Below are 25,784 nucleotides of genomic sequence, written 5' to 3'. Positions count from 1 at the left end.
GCGCCGCGAGCCCGCCTCGCCGCCCCCTCTGGCCGGCGCGCGCTCTTTCTCACGCATAGCGTAGAAACGCGAGAAGAAGAGCCGTTAAAGCAGGCGCGCGCGCGCGCGCGGGTAGGGCGCCCGCCCAGGCGCAGGGCGGCCTGCCGCTTTCCGTCGGCCGGGCCCGGCGGTGGTAGGCGGCTAGCGTGGCTACTGTGGGACCCCTTAGACGTGTGTTTTAACGAAAGCGCTAGGCCGGCCGTTGCGTCGTCTGCAGGCCGGGCTTACTGGTAACTTCGTTGACGCCCTGTTTTGTTTCTCTCAAGTTAGAGAGGCGGAAAGATAGAAACAGTATCCAGTACAAAGACATAGAACCGGAAATGTATTTTCCGGGAAATTTAGGGTTAGAGTCGATGTTAGTCCTACTCAGAGCAGGCCGATTGAAATAATTGTGACTTAAATTAGTCTAACGTGGGATACAGCCTGTAGACCGCAATCCTCTGCACGTTTAGCCGGGAAAAAGGTCTACAACTCCCGGCATTCCCCCACCAGTATGGCTGGGGAATGCCGGGAGTTGTAGGCCTTTTTTTTTTCTGTCTAAACATACATATAGGTTGCTCCTTTAGAAACGGTTTCTCCAATGTGGATGGGGACATTTCCTATGTTATTCAGAAAATGAGAGTGGCTTCGCTTTGATTGTCTTCTCTCTGAATGCAAAAATGACACCTGTTCATAGGAGGCCATGTAGCCGAAAACCCAAATGTAGCTGTGATTAGGCAGGAGCGTGCCCTTGCCTCAAATAGAAACAAAGATAGGAATCCTGCTTTTCAGACTCACGTTACTGCACATCATAAATATGTATGTGTGCCTTAGTGTTTAGTTTAGTTCTTTTTTTAATTAGGGATGCTAAAACTGCAAATGTAGCATAGTTTTTACCCCTCTATAGCTGATGCAGGGATTGGGGGAAGAGAGCTTCGGCTATTGGGCAGTATAGAAATGAAATAAATACATAAATAAATATACTAAAGGACAGTGGCTTATAAGAATCCTATGATGTAGTCCACAGATAATATCCTCATAGTTCAGATTGGGGGTTACAACCATGCTGTATCTCGGCATTTGCGCAGGGGTGGTGCCCAGGGCGGGATGGGTGGCACGTGCCCCCCAAAACAAGGTGCTCGCCCCCCATTCCCCCCCCCCATTGCTGGACTCCTGTCATTTGGAGGAATGGCAGTTTTCACATACACAAATGCATTCATATATTATTTCTGTAGCTCTTCTACAGTTCAGATGCAGCTCTTGAGCCAACAAAGGCTCTGCATTTTGCAGCTACTGACATACTCTTTAAGATGCAGATAGACAGTGGCAATCCACTGAGGGGAAAGGGGAAGCATCTGACATGCAGGAGAGAGAAGTAACTGAGGAAACTGACATTAAAGTTGACTTTGGTGTCTTAGTGGAGTGTAGCTTGGCTTTGGAGATGTGGATGTGACTATGGGAGGGGGGCATAAAGAGCTCCTCCTGTGCTTGAAAATTTACCACAGCATCACAAGGCTAGCCCCCTGTGTATCCTAAAGAGAGGAATGTGGGGGTAGCAGAATGAAGAACCTGCACAACGTATCACAAGGCTAAAAGATATGACGCCGGAAGATGAGCCCCTCAGGTCGGAAGGTGTCCAATATACTACTGGGGAAGAGCAGAGGGAATTTTCAAGTAGCGCCAGAAAGAGTGAAGCGGCTGGGCCAAAGCCGAAAGGACACTCAGCTGTGGATGTGTCGGGTGGTGAAAAGAAAGTCCGATGCTGTAAAGAACAATATTGTTTAGGAACCTGGAATGTCAGATCAATGAATCAAGGTAAGCTGGAGGTGGTCAAACATGAGATGGCAAGATTGAACATCGACATCTTGGGAATCAGCAAGCTAAAATGGACAAGCATGGGCGAATTTAATTCAGGTGACCATTATATCTACTACTGTGGGCAAGAATCCCTTAGTAGATCCTTACTAAGTATCTTAGTAGATTCTTACTAAGTATTACTTAGTAGATTCAAGAAATGGAGTAGCACTCATAGTCAACAAAAGGGTGGGAAAAGCAGTACTGGGGTACAATTTCAAAAATGATAGAATGATCTCAGTACGAATCCAAGGCAAACGGTTCAACATCACAGTAATTCAAGTCTATGCCCCAACCACTGAGGCCGAAGAAGCTGAGGTTGATCGGTTCTATGAAGACCTACAACACCTTCTAGAACGAACACCCAAAAAAGATGTCCTTTTCATCATAGGGGATTGGAATGCTAAAGTAGGAAGTCAAGAAATCACCGGGATAACAGGCAAGCATGGCCTTGGTGTACAAAATGAAGCAGGACAAAGGCTAATAGAGTTTTGCCAAGAGAACACGCTGGCCACCTATTTAATATCAACTATTTTGGCCACCTAATGCAAAGAGAAAAGTCACTGGAAAAGACCCTGATGCTGGGAAAGATTGAAGGCAAAAGGAGAAGGGGACGGCAGAGGATGAGATGGCTAGATAGCATCACCGATGCAATGAATATGGACTTGAGCACACTCCGGGAGAGAGCGCAGGACAGGAAGGCCTGGCGTGCTATGGTCCATGGGGTTATGAAGAGTCGGACATGACTGAACAACAACAACAAGGGACCTGAGTAGAGGCCAATGGCTAGGCAGTATTGCACAACTTGGTTGCAGGCAGCTCCACTGGAGACCGAGAGACCTGTACCCAACCTGATCCTCCACACTGCACCGCATGCACATACTTAGAGGTGCATGAAGAGAGTTAGTGGTTCCTGAGAGGGTGTGGAGGACTGTAAGAGGCCCAGCTAAAAAGGAACCAACTCTAGCCTGTAGAGAAAGAAAAGAGTTTGCTAAGGACTGTAGAAGGGTAAAAGGTCAGTCAGTGCTGCCCCTGTGAAGAAGGCTTGTTAGAGTCTAGTTTCATTTTTGCCCTTGTGGCCTGTGTAGGTGGGATCCATCCCTCAATGTGTGTGTTGAGGACTAAGACGTTGGTGTGTTATAATGTAGTCATCTTAATAAGGTTTGTTTGATACCAAAGAGTCTCCAATGCTGGCTGGACAGCAGGATTATGAATGCAACACCAGAAGTTTAGGTAACCCTTTATCCCCTACCTTTCACATTCTCGGGGGCATAACATCCCCTTTGGGTATCTATGGCCATCTTCTAGGACTTGATAGGAACAGGCTATAGGGCATTTCCACTCAGTCCAAACTCTGGACTGCTGCTCCTGGATCCATCTTTGTCACTGGAGGCCCAGGTGACCTTGGTGGCCAGGAGCACCGCCCATTACCACCTTCTGTTGGTATGCCAACTACACCTGTTCCTGGATAGGGATAGCCTAGCCACAGTGTTCCATTCACTTGGTAACCTCACAATTAGACTACTCAAGAAGCAACAGTAAGAACCAGAGATGGAACAACCAATTGGTTCAAAATTGGGAAAGGAGTACGACAAGGCTGCATATTGTCACCCTGCTTATTTAACTTATATGCAGAGTACATCATGAGAAATGCCGGGTTGGATGAATCAGAGGTCGGAATTAAGATTGCCGGGAGAATTATCAACAACCTCCGATATGCAGACGATACCACCCTAATGGCAGAAAGCGAAGAGGATCTCAAGAGCCTCTTATTGAGGGTGAAAGAGGAGAGTGCAAAAGCTGGTTTGAAACTCAACATTAAAAAAACGAAGATCATGGCATCTGGCCCTATCACTTCCTGGCATATAGAAGGGGAAGAAATGGCAGCAGTGACAGATTTTATTTTCTTGGGCTCCAAGATCACCGTAGACAGTGACCGTAGCCATGAAATTAAAAGACGCTTGCTTCTTGGGGGGAAAGCTATGGCAAACCTAGACAGCATAGTAAGAAGCGGAGACATCACCTTGCCGATAAAGGTCCGTCTAATCAAAGCTATGGTTTTCCCAGTAGTAATGTATGGCTGTGAGAGCTGGACTATAAGGAAGGCTGAGCGCCGAAGAATTGATGCTTTCGAACTGTGGTGCTGGAGAAGACTCTTACGAGTCCACTGGACTGCAAGGAGGTCAAATCAGTCTATCCTAAAGGAAATCAACCCTGACTGCTCATTGGAAGGACAGATACTGAAGCTGAAGCTCCAATATTTTGGCCACCTAATGCGAAGAGAAAACTCCCTGGAAAAGACCCTGATGCTGGGAAAGACTGAAGGCAAAAGGAGAAGGGGACGGCAGAGGATGAGATGGCTAGATAGCATCACGGATGCAATGAATATGAACTTGAGCATGCTCCGGGAGAGAGCGCAGGACAGGAGGGCCTGGCGTGCTGTGGTCCATGGGGTCACGAAGAGTCGGACACGACTGAACAACAAATGCACACTATGTGGGTCTGTGCTTGTTAATGGATCAGAAGCTTATGCTTAACTGCCATCTGTGTTAAAATAACTGCACTGGCTGCCTATTAGCTACCGAGCCACGTACAAGGTGATGTTATTGTAAAAAAAAAAAAAAGCCCTAAACAACTGGTGACCAGGATATCTAGCAGACTGCCTTCCTTTATATATACCCAGCTGACCATTAAGATCATCAGAGGAGTCCCTGCTGGTCATTCCAAAATTAATGGAATGGCACCGCATAATACTTCAATGGCGGGCCTTCCTGGTAGCGGCACCCACCCTTTGGAAAACCCTCCCCCATGCTGTTTGGGAGGCAGAAAATGTGGCATCCTTCAAACGCATCCTGAAAACACACTTGTTTACCCAGACTTTCCCTGGGTTGTAATTAAATTAATGATGCTGCTTCATCTTACTGCTCCTTGTATTGCTTTTATTGTAACTGGAATTGTTTTTAATGTGTTTTTAATATGGTATTTTAAATGTTATTTCAATATTTTTATGTGAACTGTTTGGGGATTTTATTATATTTAGTGGTACATCAATATAACAAATAAATAAATAAAATATTACCTAAATTAATATATGACTTATTTTAGAAAAAAATATTTAAGATGGCAGTTTTAATCTGAAATATACCATTATTTTTCTTTCAGAGATCTGAAGATGTGGGACACTGCTCACCCACCTAGAAATATATTTTGCCCCTTCTGTGCCGCCACTGCATTTGCAGCAGGCAGGTGGGGTCTTGAAGCTGTAGACAGGGCTTAAAACAACTCTGTAATAAAGGCTTTCAGAGCTCTCTCCTACTCCTGTTTTATTGGCAAGATAAATTTCCCAGGTACAGGCTTCAGTACACGTGTGCTATCAAATAAGCAGACAGGCCATAGGCCTCGCAGCGTCATAGGATACACATACAGCTATTTCAAGTAGAACTCATTTGGCTAACAGCACCCATGTATGTGTACTTGAAATCATCAGACACCGTTTTGTTAAAATCGGATAGTACAGTTCAAGAGATCCCACACAAAACATTCTACAACTTGTCGCAGAGATAAATCTAGCTACATTGCTGCCTTGCAGACCCAAATCCTGCGCTCAGTGGAATGCAGACTCCTTGTGTCCCCATTCCCTTGCATTCAGACACGTCGCGCTTTTGCCACTCTAGAGCCGCAATTCCAGATCATTGAACTATTGAGTAGGCGTGTAAGATTGCGCTGTAACACTGTAAAATGGAGATTCCCCAAATAACACCGGAAACCGAGTCGGCTGGTTCACTCTTCCCATTTATTTTCTCTGGCTGTAGCGCGGTAACCTTCCTGCGCCTGCGCAGAGCCTGCTCGTTGCTCCTCCTAGCGGTTACCCTTCACTCATACCCGGGGAGCGATCGATGGCGGCGGCGTCTGGAGCTGGCGGCGGGAACAGGAGCAAGGCCTTGGCGCTGCTGCGGACCTTGCCTAGAGTCAGCCTCGCCAACCTACGGCCTAACGATGGCGCCCGGAAGACGGTGAGGTGGGGGCTGCTGCGGCAGGCCGGAGAGGTCTTGCTGCGTCTGCCTCGCTTCTGCATTGCGATCTCGGGGAAGGGCGGAGAGCTGACCCACTGCGGGGCTTTTCCTTTCACCTCCCGTTCTTCGGCCCTCTTCTATACGGTTGCGGTTTCCCACGCCCTGATAGGGCTGCTGTGCCTTTAAAGGCAGCACGACTGGTTGAAATTCAACAGGCGCTGCTTTCCCATTTTGAAGATACAAGGGATAGGACTCGGGAACCGTTGGATTTCTGTCTGTCAGGCCGCTTATAAAGGTACAGGGGGAAAGGTGATAGGTTCTGGCTTATTTTCAGCAAGCAGTTAACTGTTAAATAGGATTGCAAGACCTTTCATTTTCACAGGTGCAGTTCTATGCACGTTTGGGTAGGGGGGAAAAAGTCCTACAGCTCCCAGCCTTTCCCATCCAGCCGTGTTGGCTGGGAATGCTAGGAATTGCATTACTTTTTTCTGTTTAAACATATGTAAAATTGCCCCCTAAAAGTGCCAGAGACATGGTGTGTTGTTGTTGTTGTTGTTGTTCAGTCGTGTCCGACTCTTCGTGACCCCATGGACCATAGCACGCCAGGCCTTCCTGTCCTCCGCTCTCTCCCGGAGTGTGCTCAAGTTCATATTCATTGCATCCGTGATGCTATCTAGCCATCTCATCCTCTGCCGTCCCCTTTTCCTTTTGCTTTCAGTCTTTCCCAGCATCAGGGTCTTTTCCAGGGAGTTTTCTCTTCGCATTAGGTGGCCAAAATATTGGAGCTTCTACAAATTCATTTGTATCACGTTTGAGTAAACACTGGCCTACTTTCACTCAAGATTGTATCAAAGGGTTTTGTGGCACCTTAAAAGGCTACTCAGTTTATTGGGGCATGAGATTTACTAGGCAAGAGTCTGCTTACTCAGATGCACAACAAATAACATCCCATCTGATTCTCATGTCCCAAAAACTTAGAGCAATTTCTTTATATTTCTCCTTTGCCTGAATGTTTCTGTACACGTTTTTTCGTATATGCCAAGGTTTATATTATGAGGAGATATTTAAAGTTGAGGGATCTAGGATTTCAAAAAGGCCTTGAATGAGTGGAATGTAAATTATGTTGCGTTCAGGTAGTAAATAGCTGTTAAATGGGATAGCCCATAAGCACAAGGGAACAAAATACTTATAAAATAAGTGGAGACCAGAACATAAGAGAAATAGAACACAACTGGATTGCTGACATTACAAATTGTGAAATAAATGTTTAGACTCCGGTCCACCAGTTCCCTGCCTCTTCCAACTTTCCACCCCTCCCCTGCCCCCGTTTTCCCCACCATCCACCTTGCTGTAGATCATTCCTGTTGATAGGTTTTATTTGGCTGCATTCACACATAAGGTTAAGTCAGAAGTACAAGGCAGGAATAAGCCAGGGGCTGTTGTTGGCTTAAGGATCTTGGCTTGTTTGGGAGCAGCAAACCAGGATCCTGGTTCGGGCATAACACGAAGCAAACTATTTCAAGGTTCTTTACCTACCTGCGAGCCTGAGCAGGAGGACCAAAGCGAGAGAGAATGGTCTCTGTGCAGTAGCACCCAGCTTGTTCACGATAGGTCAAGGATTGTGGCATACCATTAGGAGTGAATGCAGTGTTTGTGTCCTATCCCCAATGGTTGGATGTGAGTACCTTATCACTTAAGAGCACAATCCTGCACATGTTTACTCAGAAGTAAGTCCCACTGTATTCAGTGGGGCTTATTTCCAGGTGCATGAGATTGCAGCCTTGAATATTGTATATTCCCCAAAGAGGGTACTTGTGACACGAAACAGTCACCTTTCACTGATTAACTGAGTATGTTTTATGTAACAAACTGATATAAGCATATTTCTTTTAGGAAAGGAGACGTGGGCGTGGAATGTATAGAGGCAGGAAAAGTGGCAGAGGTCATAAAGGAGAAAGGCAAAGAGGAACCCGCCCTCGATTAGGCTTTGAGGGGGGGCAAACTCCATTTTACCTGGTTATTCCAAAATACAGCTACAATGAAGGACACCAGTAAGTTTGCTTCCATGATTATTATCTTCAATGAAATGTCCGTAGTCAAAATTAATTTCTTCGCTGTACTCCTAACACTTGCTTAAGTCCTCTTTCTCTTTTTGATCCATAAGCCACAATGCCAATTTTGAATCGGCTAGTAGGCTGCAATTAAAGTACATGTATGATCTTGCACAGGCATGCTCGGAGACATGTGCATTTACTTGCAAACCTGTACCCTCATGCCAACAATTGATAAAGTAGCACAGTTTGAAATTGGCTCCAATGAAGTGAAGCACTCATTTGTGCCTAGAATAACATCTGCTATGTTTTTGTGTCTTTTTTAATATGTAGAAATCATTGTAAGGCATATTTTGTATGCTGTATGTGTAAATGTTTGAAGATAAAACATGAGCAGGCATAACTTTTAAGAATTAGAGAAGGGAAAGGGGAAAAAAGATTGGGAGGTTTCTTGTTCCTGGAATGGAACTGAAGTTGGGGAATGCAGACGAAGATTGACTCCATTTTTCCAGCCTCTCACTGATGGAGAAAAGAGATCTAGCAGATTGCTTCTTTGATTCAAATACTTTTGGTCAGGTTGATCCCTTGTTCCTAAATCGGCCTTGTGCTGCTTAAGCAGAAGTAGGGAGTAACTGGACACTCCAGTTTCTTCAGTAGCTATAGAGGATGAAGTTGTGTACTGGACCCGGCAGTGGGAACCTACCTAGTATTAGTCTGCAGCCTGGCCCTGTATTTGGTTGTCTGCAGAAGTAAGATCAATTGTCACACGGCTTAATCATATACCACTAGAATGGAAGGGCAGCAATAGTAATGCGAACAAGAGGATAAAACCGGATATATAGCCTCTTATAAGGAAGGAACAAAATACAAAAGATCTGTGCCTTGAGTTCATAAATGCTTTGCATAGGCAGACAATGGTAATCATCCTGAAAGTCCCTTTTCACACAAGCAAGAGATTGTATGCATGGGGCGGGGATATGTTTTTTTTCTCCACACAAGCAGCCCTTCTCTCATGCCTCATTGCAAACAGCTTTTGAAACAGTCCAGGACAGGTTTCCATGCTGAAAACCAAGCTGCCCCACTGCATATATGGGTATGCCATGTACATTCTTAAGAGTTGTGGTCAATATCTGTACATCTTAAGCCACATATCTGTAAACATAAGTGTTAGAATTCTCTGCTCGCACCCCCAGAATATAAATGGTGATTCTCAGAAATCCAACTTCAGCACCAAGGATCGATTCCCACGCACTTTCTTTATTAAGAGACAAAGTGAAACCTGCAGTCGGGCATTAAATGGACACAAAGTAGATCATATATTTATAGGATTTCATACATTTTATACTTTGGACTTTAGATTTGTAATTTACTTATGGATAGGCTGTGTTTTAGGAAAATTGTTTGGAACAGTTCCAGAAGAATAGGAAACAGACAGCATTGTCCATTGTTCAGTTGTGAGGTTTTGTTTGCTTGGGTTTTGCTTGCTTTGTAGCGCGGTCTTAAATTATTTAGGAATGGGGTCATCTTTTCCAGGCATGGATACCTAGAATTGTAGTTTCAACACTCATTTCAATGGGGCTTGAATAGGAGGAACCTTCAGTGGATTGTGCCCTTGGTATTTCATCACTCATGCTGGATGAGATTTGCACTCTGAAAGTCTAACTCTGCTTTCCTTTCCTTTGTCATTTCTACAGTCTTAGGCGTCAGTATCCACCCCTCAGTCTCCAGAGGCTACAGTACCTGATTGACTTAGGTAGAATTGATCCCACAGAACCCATAGATCTAACGCAGCTGACAAACTGCAGAGCTGTAGCAATGCAGCCACTCAAAAGAGATTATGGAGTCCAACTTGTGGAGGAGGTAGGTCTGTAATTAGGGATGCATAAGAAATTAGTTTAAGTTCATTTTTGAGCAGGATTTAACCAATTCACACCATCCAGACTGAACACAGACTCAGATGCAATCAGCAGTCAAATCCATACATTTTTGAGCTTGCAATATTATTTGTGGACCCCCCAAACATGCATTCGATGGCATGTGTACATTTCAAAAATGCACGCAGAAAAATGAGTACTTTTGAAAAATGCACATGCATACACTTTATTCAGTGGTAGAAGAATGCGTACATTTCAAAGATTCACACGATTGATGTGTACATTTGGAAAAAGTGCACACAAAAGTACGCACAGATTTTCATGCGTAAAGAAAAAAACAAAGTTCACAATCTAATACAGACCTGAGTTGGAACGGGCTTCAATATGGAATTTGGAGAACTTTGGCAAACTTGATTTTTCCTGATTCCCATATCCCTATCTGTAATACATGATATTTGGAAGGAGCAATCCTACCGGGATAGGTGGCTGCCTCCGAACTTGGAGGCGACCTCCTATCCAATGCTGGGCATTAGAAGCGCGGAGGGGATCATCCCCTCCGCGCTTCAGCCACCCTACATTTGTGGCTAGACAGCCAATTTTGGCTGTCTAGCCCTAGGAAGTCGGAGCGGGGGAAGCAGCGGCTGGACAACACATTGGATGTGTTGTACCGGCATTTCCGATTCCCCCGCCTCGACCCGCCCTCAGGAACGCCCCCTTTTTGCTGCTGCACACTCTTCTTCCGAGTGCAGGGCTTTTCTGCGCTGCCTACAAGGCAGTGCAGGGTGGTGGTGAAGGTCTGTTCTCAGGGACCTATCCTATGGCTGTCTAGCCTCTGACTAGCAGCCATAGGATTGCGCCCTAAGCTATATAGTTTTGCAAGTGCAGATGTATGTTAAGTTATGATTCATACAAATAGCAATCACCATTTGAAGTTTCAATTTTTTTAGGGTGCAATCCTATACATGTTTAGACTGAAAAAAATGCCTACAACTCCCAGCATAGCGCTATTCCCCCCCCCCCCCCCTCCCAGCATGACTCTTTCGGGAATGCTCAGAGTTCTGGAACTTTTTTTTTCAGTTTAAGCATGCATAGGATTGTGTCTTTACTTGACATTTGCTTAAAAATAAATTATGAATCCACTAGAGGGCGCTATACTTTATGGAAGTGTTCGGTATTCTATTGCTAGTTGAGACATAATTAAATAAATTAGATTATTTGTGGACAAAAGCATGTGTAGAAAGGTAGAGGACATTTTGGTGAGTGAGAGCTGCTGGCTCAAAACTTTTGGTACTGTCATGTCTTACAAGTTGCTGAAAAGTAAGAGGTATTAGTTCCAATGATGAATGCAACAGAGATCAAACAGATGAATATTTTAGAAATTAATTCATAAGCTAGAATTGAAAGATGAATGGAGCTTGTTCATGTGCCAAATGGAGCTTTGGATTTGCATTTCATTCTCAGACATCAGTCCCCTGTGCCAAATGCAAGCTGCTTTTGAAACTAGGAGTTTTCAAAAGCAATTTGTTGTATATCTTTTGTAAAAAGGAGAAAAAAAAACACCCAAGTGTCCTATTTCTAATCTTACAGTTGCTTTTATGAAATCAGTTATTTTATATCCTCTCAGTTTCATGTGCTGTGAGCGTTTGGTTTTGTTATTGAATAAATTCTATATTCTGTTTAATGGCAAACTGCTAAATCTCTGATTCTAATTTTGGGTGCGGGGGTAGAATTACAGATCTCTGTAGGTAAGCATAAATCTTGAGTGCAGCACTGTAGCTATTGAATATTTTCAACAGGGGTCCAAAAAAGAATCTTTTGCTCTTTGTCATTAATTAGTAGTCATGGAAAGTATTTAGTCCTGTAATATTTATTTATTTATTTATTTATAGCATGTTTAGTTGCTTTTCAGGGCTATGCCCTCACAGAGGAACGTAGAATCAAAAGCAAAGGCAAGAAACACAGATTTAAAATTGCCTCATTAGCAAACATACAGGATACTCAAATACATAAACTAATTACAGTATTAGATTAAAGGTGCATTGAACAAGAAGGTCTTCAAGCCTCACCTGAGCATGTACAGAAGGGACAAGTGAATAGGGAGGGAGTTCTACAGTTTTGAGGCCAGCACCAAGAAGGCCCCATCTCTTGTGCACATCGGCCTGACCAGTCTTAGGGGCGGGCACTTGGGAAGGACACCTGAGGCAGATTCTCACCTACAGACAATTGTATGGGTGAAGGTGGTACTTCAGATAAAGTGGTCCCAAGCCCCATAGGGCTTTAAAGGTTAAGAGCAGCGTGTTGAATTACGTCCAGATGCTTACTTACAGCCAGTGCAGTTGGCACAGAATTGGACTTATGTTTTCAGACTTTCTGGCCCCCACCAGCATTTGGGCAACTTCAAAACCATCTTTTAAGGCAGCATCATATGAATTGTGTTGCAGTAGTCTAGTTTGGAGGTAGCCATTGCACGAATGGTGATAAACTAGAGGTCTGCGCTGCACATTATGGAGTATGATAGCTAAATGAGAACCTCAGTTGACAGTTATGCGACCTAACTACTGTTCATGTGAACTTGTAGGGTGCTGATATCTTCGCAGCAAAAATAAATATTGAAGTGCAGATGGCATCTGAACTAGCCATTGCTGCTGTTGAAAAAAATGGTGGTGTTATATCTACAGCCTTCTATGATCCAAGGAGTTTGGGTAAGAATTCTCACTGTCTCTTTGTGCCCAGGAGATCAGTATCTTCTCTTTGAGTGTTCATTTTCATTCCAATAAAGTTATTCAGCTAGTCTTTTGATGGTTCTTGAGGGAAAATTTCCCTTTTCCAACAACCATGAAAAAGCATCTTCCTCTAAGTATCTCTCTCACATTCCCTACTGAGGTCATGAAGTAAATGAAGACTTTTGTATGAACATGTTACATTACCACTTTTCTATGGACAGAAATAAGCTACAGACAGAATTTCATCTGCCACACTAGCTAGGCTGGTGTTAGAAGCTGGCATTGTTGGGCACGTGCCGAGGCCCCTGGCTCACATAAGGCCTCACTGCAAATGCACGAATCCCCCTCATCTTATTGCTTCTTTCTGTTCCTGCTTCAATGAGTATGAACAGTGGCAGGAGGGCAGAGAAGGAGTAGCAGCCAGTACCTGCTTTGCCCTGTCTGCCTGGACAGCCATGCATACTGGGCCCAGCAGAATAAAGCAAATGACTGGGCAGTAACAGTTAATTCTTATCTGTGAGCTGCCTTGAGAACCTTTGTTATAAGCAGCCCATAAATGGAGCAAATAAATGGTGGAGAAGAGGAGGAGGTGGGCCCACTGAGATCATCTTGGCCAAGGGCCCCCTCTGTAAACCCGGAGCCGGCACTACATGCTAAGTCTCATCAGCATGGCTCTAAATAAATCCCTGTGTTGCGATTGCATACCATTGGGATCTGTGTTGCTCCTTTTCTTCCTTCATCATTTCACTGAATGGATTTTGCTTGTTTGCAAATAAGAGGCCATTCATCACTTGGATGAGCACTGCTGGATCCAGTCTTTTGGGCAGGGGTGGGCAACACGTGCCCCCACTGTTGTTGTTTTTTGGCCCCACCTGCCACTGCCACCAAATTTGCCACAGCGGCAGAAAGGTGGCAGTTTTGGAGGAAAACAAGGCGTATGTGGAGCATGCGCTTTGGAAGTAGAATCGCTCTCCTGGAAGCATAATTCTACTTGTAAACAAGGCGCACACTGCCAGCATGCCTTGTTTTCCTCGTGGGGAGCAGCAGAGGGAGGGGTGTGGCCCCGGTGGGTTCTGGGGCGGCGGCAGTCCAGCCACCCAGCCTCTAGAAAGTGCCCACCCCTACTTTTGGAGCTCCATAACAGAAATCCCGGGGCTCCTTTTTCTTCCAGTTTCCAAACTATGCAAAGAATGTGTACAGCAGAAAGTGTTTGCCTACTGAGCTTTTTACTATTTAAATTCTTTAGATTTGGCCCACTGCTTTATGTGAAGAGTATTACAGATGCAGTTACTTAAGTTATTCCATTGCCAAAGAGTGTTCAAACTACCGTACAATTGTGCTCATTTCACATGCCAGCAAGGTTATGCTCAAAATCCTACAAGCTAGGCTTCAGCAGTACGCGAACCGAGAAGTACCGGAAGTACAAGCTGGGTTTTGAAGAGGTAGAGGAACTAGAGATCAAATTGCCGACATTCGCTGGATCATGGAGAAAGCAAGAGAATTCCAGAAAAACGTCTATTTCTGCTTCATGGACTACGCTAAAGCCTTTGTGTGGATCACAACAAACTGTGGTAAATTCTTAAAGAGATGGGAGTACCAGACCACCTTACCTGTTTCCTGAGAAACCTGTATGGGGGTCAAGAAGCAACAGTAAGAACCAGACATGGAACAACCGATTGGTTCAAAATTGGGAAAGGGGTATGACAAGGCTGCATATTGTCGCCCTGCTTATTTAACTTATAGGCAGAGTACATAATGAGAAACGCCAGGTTGGGTGAATCACAGGTCGGAATTAAGATTGCCGGCAGAATTATCAACAACCTCAGATACGCAGACGATACCACCCTAATGGCGGAAAGTGAAGAGGATCTAAAGAGCCTCTTGTGGAGGGTGAAAGTGGAGAGTGCAAAAGCTGGTTTGAAACTCAACATTACAAAAACTAAAATCATGGCATCTGGCTCCATCACTTCCTGGCATATAGAAGGGGAAGAAATGGCAGCAGTGACAGATTTTATTTTCTTGGGCTCCAAGATCACCGTAGACAGTGACCGTAGCCATGAAATTAAAAGATGCTTGCTCCTTGGGAGGAAAGCTATGGCAAACCTAGACAGCATAGTAAGAAGCAGAGACATCACCTTGCCAAAAAAAGGTTCGTATAATCAAAGCTATGGTTTTCCCAGTAGCAATGTATGGCTGTGAGAGCTGGACTATAAGGAAGGCTGAGCGCCGAAGAATTGATGCTTTCGAACTGTGGTGCTGGAGAAGACTCTTAGGAGTCCCCTGGACTGCAAGGAGGTCAAATCAGTCTATCCTAAAGGAAATCAACCCTGAGTGCTCATTGGAAGGACAGATCCTGAAGCTGAAGCTCCAATATTTTGGCCACCTAATGCGAAGAGAAAACTCCCTGGAAAAGACCCTGATGCTGGGAAAGATTGAAGGCAAAAGGAGAAGGGGACGGCAGAGGATGAGCTGGCTAGATAGCGTCACCGGTGCAATGAATATGAACTTGAGCACACTCCGGGAGAGAGCGCAGGACAGGAAGGCCTGGCGTGCTATGGTCCATGGGGTCACAAAGAGTCAGACACGACTTAACGACTGAACAACAACAATCTCTAAGGGACAAAGCACATTTTCTAGTATTTTTGATACTCATTTTTTTATGATGGTCCAGGCCCAATTCATGCAGTACTCTGATGGCCTAGTTGCATCAAGGTTGCATCAATACTATGTGAGCATCACTCAGTGTGGTGTGCCATTTTTGTGAAACCATGCCCGCATGGATTAGGCAAAGTTTAGCCATGCCATGGAAACTGGCAGAAAATTAGGAGATTTCAATTTATGCAGTCAAACTTAGCTCTACCACATGTGTGCCTTTTTACACAAACACTTAAGCCAACCAGAATTGGCCTATGCACTTAAGGTTTCTGGTGACAACTTCACCACCTGGATAATGTACAAACTTGGTCTTTGTTTTTTTGTGCACTTTTGTTTATATTAGATGTGTAGGCTGCTTTTCTACCCAATATGCCCTTAAATCCTTAAATCAGCTCACAATTAATAGGTAAAATGTGGTAATTGCATCATCGTAATTAAAACATCCGTTTTTCACAATATAAATCTAAGATTAAGAACACAATCTTATACCTTTAAACAGAAAAAAGTCCTAAACTTCTTTTAGTCCTAAAAAAGTTGTAGGACTTTTTTCTGTCTAAGCTTGCATAGGATTGCCCCCTAAAACTGCATCAGTCAAACAATAAAGATAATGTAAGGCCCTGGTAGAATAAATTACTTTTTCACGGAATGTCTAAACATTCCAATTGAACAGGTCTGATTTCTCAAGAGATGGAGTTCCACAATCCAGCTGCCACTACTGAAAACACCATGTTTCTAGTAGAAGAAAGGTCACCAATGAGGGGGAAATGTATGGGGAAGGCATTACATAAGGTAGCCTGGAGCCAGCTCATTTAGGGCTTTAACGATCAAAACCAGCACCTGATATTTAGACAGAAATGGATGGATAGCCAGTTTAGGTCACCCAGGACTAGCGTTACATAAATTCTGTGGTCAGGTCCAGACAAAAGGTGTGGTGCTGCAATATGACTGGGTAGAATCCAAAACATTTTCAAAGACAGCCCTTTGTACAGAAGATTCTGGTGATCAAACTGAGACATTACCAGGCTATGCAAGACAGTGGCTAGATCCTTATTTTCAGAAAGAGTTGCAGCTGGCTTGTCAGGCTGTGCTGAAATAACACATGGCTGGCCGCAACCCTCACTTGGAGGTCCATAACCAATGCTGGGACTAGGAGTGCTCTCAAGATAGGAATATGTTCCTTCAATATAGTGTGTGAAGCCAGCAAATTTCCCCCATACCCAGATCAACTAGCCCATCTGCCATTAGCAGTCCTACCTTGTCTGGATTGAGCTGTGGGTTGTTCGTCTTCATCCAGGCCATTACCGACTTCATTCAGTTTGGCTAACTTTGCTGTAGAAAATAAAGGGTGCTGACTTCATGTTCTCTATGCTTGACTACATGTCCTCTAATTGCTGTTGACAAATATATATATATATATGACAGATATGTTCTTAATATGTTTTAAGTGTTTAAATTATTTATTGTTTTATACTGTTTAAATTGATTTTATCTGTACCGCCCTGAGATCTTAATGATATAGGGTGGGATACAAATGTTTTAAATAATAAATAGGAATTAAATATGTTAAAAAAGGGTTTGCGAACGTAATGGGCCCAAATAAGTTCTTTCAGATTTGGTTTGAATATCAGTCTTCTAGATTTCTCTGCAGCAGGTATAATAAGGGTGAGCATGTGATTTTTTTAATAGCACAATATGCAAAATTCAAGCCAGTAACACTATATTTTCATACTACACCCAACTTTTAGAGATGGGATTGCTAATGCCAGGGTAGGTGATAATGTATCTCCTTTTTCCATTATTTTGTACATAGGTATTCTTTGCAAGCCAGTGCCATTTTTTCTGCGGGGCCAACCTATTCCAAAACGAATGCTTCCTCCTGAAGATCTTGTCCGTTACTATACTGATCCGAAGAACCGTGGTTATCTGGCCGATCCATCAAAGATTCCAGAAGCGAGACTGGAACTTGCCAAAAAATATGGTTATGTCTTACCAGATATTACAAAAGATGAACTCTTCCAAATGCTGAGTGCACGCAAGGACCCCAGACAAATTTTCTTTGGCCTTGCTCCGGGATGGGTGGTAAACATGCCAGAAAAGAAAATTCTAAAACCAACAGATGAGAGGTTGCTAAAATACTACAGCTCATAAGCACTCAAATTGGAGACCACTGCTGGAGTTCACAGTAACTCTGAATGTTGCAGAAAAGTATATTCTCACTCTTTTCTATCAAACAAAACTAGTTGCAATACAAATAAAGCGATAAAATATTGACTGTATAATGGTACATCTTTTTTACTCACCTGTATTAAATGTTGTTGGCTTTTTCTTATGTGAGACACAATGGTCAGTGTTTCCAAGCTTGGAGCTAATCCTCAAAGCTCAGTCTTTTCATATGGTACTTCCATCTTCTCAGTCCTTTGTCACAGAGTTCTGCAGTTTTTTCCTTGGTTTTTGCCAGTTTCCATTGTTACTTCTCCTGGGTATCCAGTAAATGTGCTTTTTATGCTCATTTTCTGATGTACATATGGCTCCCCTCTTTACATATGTATTGTATAACATCACACCCAAAAGAATTACAATCACCTCTTTTGTTTTCAAAATAGTAATCTTTGCCACAATATACATACGGTGTCATGTAGAAAACAAATAATGTTTAAATAGCCTAGCAGAGCATGTCAGCTTTACAAATGCTGAATCCTGCCAGCTGCTGCTACCAGCTTACTTTTCCCTAGCACCACAGTATCCTTTCTCAAACTTCAAAACTTGCCAAATTGCTGTTCCAGCTCCTTCTGTTGGGTCATTTGCTGTATGGCTCTGATCCAGTTGACAGGGCTAGCATGCTGCTTTAGTTGTAGCACAAAACTCCCACTTGTGCCAAAGAGGAGGATAGCAGAGGATGAAGCTGTACATATTTTTATCAGTGTATGAAGAAACCAAGGCAGTGTTCATTTTTAAAACTATGAGACTGTTGATATTTCTACAATAATTATACTGAAGCAACTGAAGTCCATGTTTCCTAATGACAGTTGAAATGAACTCCCATCTGGTTCTAGTTACTTATAATAGTAATTAAATGGGTATCAAAAGTAGAAAATACCTCCAAGTTTTGTCTGGTTGGAGGAGACCAGAGTCAAAGGCCAGCATTCTGGGAAAGTGGTGGTACCCCTCATAGTCTTGCAACATCCATCCTAGTGTAACTTCTTCCAGCCATCAAATTACTGACAAATCAAGTCCTAAAGGAGTACTTCACAATTGATGTTTTCTGTCTGACTGGATGTTCTTAGTTACAGATCCTACAGAACAAAAGATAGGTGCATCTTCATAGATACGTGTCTTTAAAAAAATACTCTGAAGTAAGGGCTGAAAGGGTCACCTTCCCCCTGCCCGTCACCTTCATAACTGTCGTGACATATGTTCACTTCTTCCTGTACCTGATTTAAAAAGTTGTGTGAAGTAGCTATTTCTCTCTTGGACATAATCTTTGTTCTGGCCTCTCCCCTGCAGCCTGCATAAATTCTGTCCTGATATTTTCACTGTTTAAACCTGAAACTTGAGAGTTGCTTGGCTGGCTCAATTAGTAGGACATGTATTTAACAAATAAATACGTTTACTGGTTAAATATACAGTATTATCCTGCTTTTCCATTAAGAGCAGCCAGCAAAAAACAAATTGGCATAGTAAAACCATATATTGATGTACATTGCCTTGAGTCAAACAAATACTTTAAAATTTAAAGTACCCAGAAACTATATAAATCCATCTTAAAATACAAGAAGATTTTAAGTTTTCTGCTAATGCATTATATATATTCAGGATTGGTGGAGCTATTGCAGTTGTGCAGTTTATGCAATTAAAGCCAGGATATCACATATGTAAATAAAAGGCATAATAATACATATATGACTAGACTTCATAGCTGAATTACTAGGGCTGCTATCCAGTTAATAAAATTTTAGTTAATCGCATGAACTCTACTTGATTCATTCAATTTGCATATGAATAAAACTAGTTGTGATCCAAAACCATATGCTTCTAGGTTATGCTCCTGTGTGTGAGTGTCTGAACTGGAGACGAGTGGGGATAAATAAGATTGGGGAGAAGCATTTCCTGGGAGGCATCCCCACCCTCACTGCCCATCACTGATGGGAAGTCATTAGCCCCAAATGCACATAGTGTGTGTAACATGAGCCAGGGGAACTCGTGCCCCTTGCCCTCTTCAGGTGGAGATAGCAGTGCAGGTACACCAAGCAGTACCTGTGCCTATGGAGGTAAAAAGGTTCCGGAAGTGGTGGTGGTTGCCAGAACTAGAATATGTCAGGGTATTATGGAACTCTGTGGGTGCATGTTGCAACAGATGCAACCCTGAGGGAGGAGGGAGCTCCTTGTGAGGGTCATGGTTAAAGGCATATGGCCCCCAAAGAGGCCAGTTACAGCATAAATTGGTTTGAATTGAGGGTGGGCCACCTATCCTTGCCAGTGTTTCAGACCAGGCTACAGTAAAAAGCAGTTGTTAATGCATGCCGACAAAATCAAATGAACCATCAGGGATGCACCAGGCCACAGTCCCTAATGTAAGAGTCTACACCAGAGCTTTCCAAACTGTTGTGTCGCGACACAGTGTGTCGCCGGCAGTGTGTAGGTGTGTCGCGCGAAATTCAGAAAGTTGTGCGGAAGGGCACCGCGGAGCTCCCTTACTCGCGTTTGCTTCCCTTGGCCCCTCCCCCGGAACTTCCTAAAGCAGCTAATGTTAAAGCAGCTTAGCAGCTAAGGCTTAGGTGCTTTAACATTAGCTGCTTTAGGATCATGTGGCATCTTGACGTAGGACACACGTGATTGGCGGTGTTGGAGCGGTACGGCGAGGAGTGTGGTAACGCTGGCTGCACGAGGAGTGCGGAGAATTCGAAGTTAGCAGAGCAATTAGTTGAGCAATTTGCAATCAGCTCGGGCGAGAGGCTTCCCCGCATCCTCAGTGCGGCTGCAGGGCAGCGGGGGAGAACAACGGCCCGCTGGACGCCCCCAGAGCAGGGAGGGCTGCTCTGGGCAGGCTAGGAACTTCGAGCCTGCACTCCCCGGAAAGGTAGAGGCGCGGGGCGAAGAGAGGGGAAGGGAGGTGCTGCCCTGGGAGCAGAGCTTGGCCGACGCCAGCGCGGAGAAGTGGCAGCAGCCACCAGCCCTGCGTGGTTTCGGGCGTGCCCTTCGCAGACTTCTGCACCACGCTACCGCGCAGCCAGGCCAGAGTAACACGCAGGTAGAAACGCTGCCTGGGACTGGGACTGCTCCGAGCGGGCTGTCCACCATCTTGGCCAGTCGGAACGGAGCTCAGTGGAGGCCAGAAGCCTCAGAATCAGCGTGCTCCCAATCAGCAGCCCTGCTGCTGGCTGAAGGGAGGCCACCCTCCCAAACCCAGTGTGGCAAACAGCAAGCCACCCACCACGTGGCACTTATGATTTGATTTCTGCCACTTATTTCCAACAATGGCAAAGTTAAAGACCCTGAAACACGGAAGCTTAAAAATGCTTGATGACGAAATGCGAGTGTCTTTATCTAATATTCCACCAAATATTGAAAAGCTGTGTTCATCCCATCAACCTCATACATCCCATTAAAATGGTAAGTAGTTATTGGTGTTATTCAACTTTTTAAAATTCTTGCACATATTTACATACTGTTACTCATGAATGACAACAATGTATGTTATTATCTTACAAATCATATATTCAAAAAAATATCAATGAAAGGTTTTCATGAAATATGTTGTATCCCCATACATTTCATTATTACAATTTATGTATTTGTCCGCATCTCTTATAACGGGTTAGTTTAACCTCTGGTTTGCTAGTAAAACCGAATTACCGTGTCACAAAATGATGCATGTCTAAAAAGTGTGTCACCAACATGAAAAGTTTGGAAAGCTCTGGTCTACGCTCTAATTCTAGATTGGCAGAATGGCAAATAGGGTTCCTATTAGAGCATGTGCAAGAAGAAGTCAACGCTAGAGCGGAGTGGACTAGTTGAGTTGCCAGAACATCCATCAGGGAAGGTGGAGCCTGATTCCACAGGTCTTCAGAGACGTTGTTACCAGGTTTGGGTGTCCAGAAACAGACTTCTTTGTGCCACTAGTCATCAACAAGTTGAACAGATTCTTCAGCAGGTTCCAGAGCAGAGTAGATAAGATACCCTCACAACTCAGTGGCCCAGGTGCCTGTTTAGTGCCAGCTCTAGGTTTTTGAGGGCCTTCAGGCAAGGCAACCTCAATGGGTCCCCTCCCTCAGTGACTCTACCTTCTCACCACCATTGTCACCAGCTCCTGCTGTTGCTCCTCCTCTTTCTCACCATTGCTACCATTTGCTAGCTTGATAGGCAGGAAGCCAATGAGTAAGTAGGCAGTGGCATCTACTCACCATCTCCATTGTCTGGGTCAAAACATGAGGCAAGTGAAGAAGCAGGCTGCAATGGTGAGGAAGAGGAACAAGTCAGGAGGCTGTTGTCAGTGGGCCCTGCCCAGGGTGTGGGCCCTCAGCAGGTGCCCAACTATGCCTACCATTGATGGTGGCCCTCTGCCTGTTATATGCTTTCCCACCAACAGTGTTCTTTGCTAGGGTGCTGCAAAAGATCGGGGTAGAAAAGACATAGATAATTCCAGTGGCTTCCAACTGGCCCAGGCAGGAATGGTTCTTGGATTTGATGGAAATATCACAGGGGCAGGAGCACAGCTAGGTAATTTTACACTCTGGGCTTAATAGCCTTGGGGCGGTAGGGCTTTAACCAACCTTGAATATTATTTCAGTCGTGAAGCATACAATTAACATTTCTATTCTCTCTCTACACCCCCCCCACCACCAGTCCATGCTTTACAACTGCTTGTACATTCCTAATACATTGGAGCAAAAAAACAAAACAAAAACACCCTGTATGCCAATCTTGTTTTATTTATTTGTTTTTGAAAAATACTCTGAACATGTGCAGTTCCATATTTTAAACGCACTTAAATCATGGCACCATCATAACTAAAGGAATAAAATGGAGTTTGCTTCTGCTGTCCTGATTTTGGGGAATAAGCACCATAATTTTGTTTGGAAAAGGATAAGCATCTGTAAAAAATGAGCATCCATAACTATGTCTGGTCTCTTTTACGATTAAGAAGAAAGGATGCTACGGTGACCAGCATCGGCCCTGGCAGGGCCTGGCAAACCCATGCTGATCCAGGTGCTGTTCTCTGAGGGTCATTTGGGGAGGGGCTGGGCTGGGGGGCCTTGGACTTTGGCCCCAAGCTCCAGCCCTCATGGCACCACTGAACTGGCAACTTCACTATGTGGCAGCTGCACGATGTCCAGGCCTTGCCTGGATGCAACTCTCCACCTGCAGGTTGAATGACTGGGCTTGGAACACCCAAGCTTTGACAGCAGAGCGGTGGACTCTCACAAAAAGTCAACCAACTGCATATATGAGTTCACCTGGAAAGCCTTCACAGATGACAAAATGAGTTTGGATTTTCATGAATCTGACCCATAGATTCTGCAGCAGACCGGCTTTTCCCCTGTTGGGCAGATTCCACAGACTTGTAGACCATTTTTCTAACTTTCCCGAATTTTGTGAAAATGTCATCGTAGAAAAATACACAACATTTTAAAAAACAGCCAAAAATGTGCATTTCCCCCATAGGCTAAGGCATGAAAATGCGCATGGGGGAGCGGGGGAATTTGCCTATTTTCACATGTGCAAATTTGCCCAAATTTGGCAACAACAAAAAATCTGATTCTGTCAATGGGCAGATGACAGAACGAAACATGTCTGACAATCTGTGAAACACAGCCGTAACGGATTTTACACTCTGTACATCCCTAGGTGGCAGCCCTGGCAACCACCCTCAAGGAGGGACCAGTGGGTTCAGTTTGGTTCACTGACATGTGAAAAGGTTCTTGTGTGGAGTTTTTCTTCTCAAGCCTCCGAGGGAACAAGGAATTCTGAGGGGCATGTCAGATGATGTCAGTGTCCCTGCTAATAAAGAAGTGCCAGTGCTGTGTCCCTACAAGTCCTTGCTCTGCTATATCACTGCATCCCTCACAAGAATACTCTACTCCATTGTAGGACAATAGAACATTGGATGTGCCATCATAAGATCCTTTTCTAGAGTGGACAGAGGGTATCTTACCTGCAGTGGGTTGGTGTTGATCCTCTCCCTTCTATCCTCAAAACAACACCCCTGTGTGGTAGGTTGGGCTGAGAGTCAGTGACTGGCCTAGAGTCACCCAGTGAGCTTCCCTGGCCATACGGGACTAGAACCCTGATCTCCTGACTCCCAGTCCAACACTTTAGCCACTACGCCACATTGGCTCTCAGTGTGATCGTTGCTGGGGACTGTAGAGGGAGACTCTCAGAGTTTGAGCTAGAATAACTGAGTCCTAGGGATGTCTCTTTCTGTTCTATTGTTTTATTCTGTTTTTCTAGCCATATGTTATTGATCACCAGGTCCTGGGTTTTATCAGTGAGGGATCTGGTGTCTTCCAAAAGTGTTCCTTTTTGCTGTGACATCCCGGAACTAGGTGAGGCTCTCTCTCCCACAGAGAAGGAAGTATGCAAGGCTATTTTGCATAGCTTTGCCTATTGGAGCATGTGGCAGGAATGAACCATACAAGGAATGGTCCACTGTAAACAAAAAAAAAAAAGTGGGGGGGAAAGAACTTATTCTAAGTCCACCGTTCTATTTAAATATGTATTTTGAGTTATACTGACATGGATTTTTTTTTTTTTTTGCAGATTAATATGCAAACAGAATGGAATTATGAGTAAAACATGTGAAAGTGATGGATACTGGAAATAGACCGATTTCCCCATCCCTGCTTTATAATCAACTAAACATTTTTAATTGTTTAATGGTTGCAGCCCTATGAATTACTGGTTCATCAAAGGCCTGGCATCGGCATGTAGTTTGTTTGTTTTACTTCCATGCTAAACTGGGCATATTTCTTTAGGGCAACCACTTTTGCTAAAAATAAAAGCCTCCATTTTAACCCAGCACACACACCGTAAATTCATGTCTAATTTTAGAGCACCTAGCCCTGTATCCTGATGATTATGAAGTTAACAAGTGATACCTGTTGTTGCTGCAACACTGCTGGTTAAATTTGGGGGATGTGAGGGGGGAAAATATTTATTGCTTTCCCTTATTTGTGCTACAGTGTTTCTGTTTCTGTTTTTTCTTTTCTTTTTCTTTTATTGAATCCATTCACAATTGTACTCTGGAAATGGACACATTCAACAGGAAAGCTACTTAACTGGCAGCAGGAGAGGAAGTTAGTCATCTTAATGAAGAGTAGAAGACAAAAGTGTTGTATTATTTGTATATTCCAACAGAGAGGAACTTTTTTATTTCCAGTCAATTCTTTATAATAGAATGTACATCGTGTGTGTGTGTGTAAGGATACTGTTCACAGTATCCTTAAACACAAAACAGCATAGTTTGGTTAGTGTTGTATTCTAAACAAACCTCAGGTGAAAGGGAAACTCAGACAAAATGATAATGGGGGAAGAATGAAAACAGGAAACAGATGTCTAGTGACGTGCACTGATTGGATAGCACTTATTTATCAAGCACCATCTTAGTCACAAGGCAGCTGTATCCTGACACCAATATTGCAATGGTTTCTGTACCTTAAGAGCCAAAACAGCCACGTTCCACAAAATCCGGTCATTTTATTTTAGAAAGGCAATCCTGTAATCAATGTACAATTGGAGGGGGCAGGAATGGCTCTATGCTACTTTAAAACAAACAAACAAACAAACAAACAAACAAAAAACAATCTTGATTCCGCCTCCACCCCTTTTTTACACCTTCCATTATCTTATAATAGTAATTATTGTTTATTTACTAGTTTAAGTTTGACAAGGCTATAGAGGATTTCCTATGCCCAACTTTATCTCATCAGACTCACAGAACCACAGGCAGAATAATAAAGAATTGTCAGAGGCACAAGGGAGTTATCAGCAGGGTCTCTACTGGTCCCCGAAAACTGCTCGTGCTAGAATTTAGCTTTTGCATGTGTTGCTCCCCCGCACCCCCTTTCCTATAAGAGAAAAGCAGTTCTAAAAGGTTACAAACATATCTAAAGCGAAGTGCATTTTTCACACTTTCAGGATGAATTTGCGTTTTGGCTTTCCTGTTTTGTTGCATATGCAGAAATCTAGCAATACCATAACAGGAAAGGCACAGGAGAAATGACTTCGTTTTTGCCAGTGAATATTGCAGTAAGATTTGCTCTACAGTGGTAATTTCCCTGGGGTTGGTAGGTGGGGAAATAAGCTCGGGTTGAAAGCAGAACTCAAAGTGAAGACTTCTGAACAAATAATAAAGAAATGTTGTATTTGCCTTGAGGTAAGATTTACATCTTTGGTGTTAACAGCTGCAAGCCTAAATTCTGTGCTCACTGTGTATATTCAACTAATGCTGTAGAAGAGATGATAAAGCATACTACCAGCGTTTCAGACTCTTGAAGAGTCTGATGCTGTATGGGATGTACTGGTATTCTGGCTCTCTCCTTCCCATACCAGAGCTGATGCATGGTGGCGGGGAGGGAACATCTTTTCTTTTTAATTGTA

At 43.8% G+C, this 25,784-nt stretch overlaps 1 protein-coding gene across 3 annotated transcripts; it reads left to right on the top strand.

Moving 5' to 3' along the window:
- Positions 1-55: 55 nt before the first annotated feature.
- On the top strand, positions 56-19,206 carry MRPL15 (mitochondrial ribosomal protein L15). Of its 3 annotated transcripts, none has more exons than XM_084849560.1 (5): positions 56-269; positions 7,779-7,936; positions 9,631-9,796; positions 12,389-12,512; positions 16,999-19,200. In XM_084849560.1, the coding sequence occupies exons 2-5, from the start codon at positions 7,800-7,802 to the stop codon at positions 17,334-17,336; spliced, it is 765 nt and encodes a 254-aa protein (XP_084705686.1). In that variant the 5' UTR covers positions 56-269; positions 7,779-7,799; the 3' UTR covers positions 17,337-19,200. The 3 variants fall into 3 exon arrangements, with proteins under 3 accessions (XP_084705686.1, XP_084705684.1, XP_084705685.1); XM_084849558.1 differs by lacking the exon at positions 56-269 and adding an exon at positions 5,747-5,885 and having other exon boundaries at positions 16,999-19,206; XM_084849559.1 differs by lacking the exon at positions 56-269 and adding an exon at positions 5,747-5,890 and having other exon boundaries at positions 16,999-19,206.
- Positions 19,207-25,784: the final 6,578 nt, after the last annotated feature.

The sequence above is a fragment of the Heloderma suspectum genome, chromosome 4, assembly GCF_057233095.1.
Source record: "Heloderma suspectum isolate Gila_16-S chromosome 4, 16-S_ref, whole genome shotgun sequence".
Classification (NCBI taxonomy): Eukaryota; Metazoa; Chordata; class Lepidosauria; order Squamata; family Helodermatidae; genus Heloderma; species Heloderma suspectum.
This window is presented reverse-complemented; position numbering and strand designations above follow the sequence as displayed.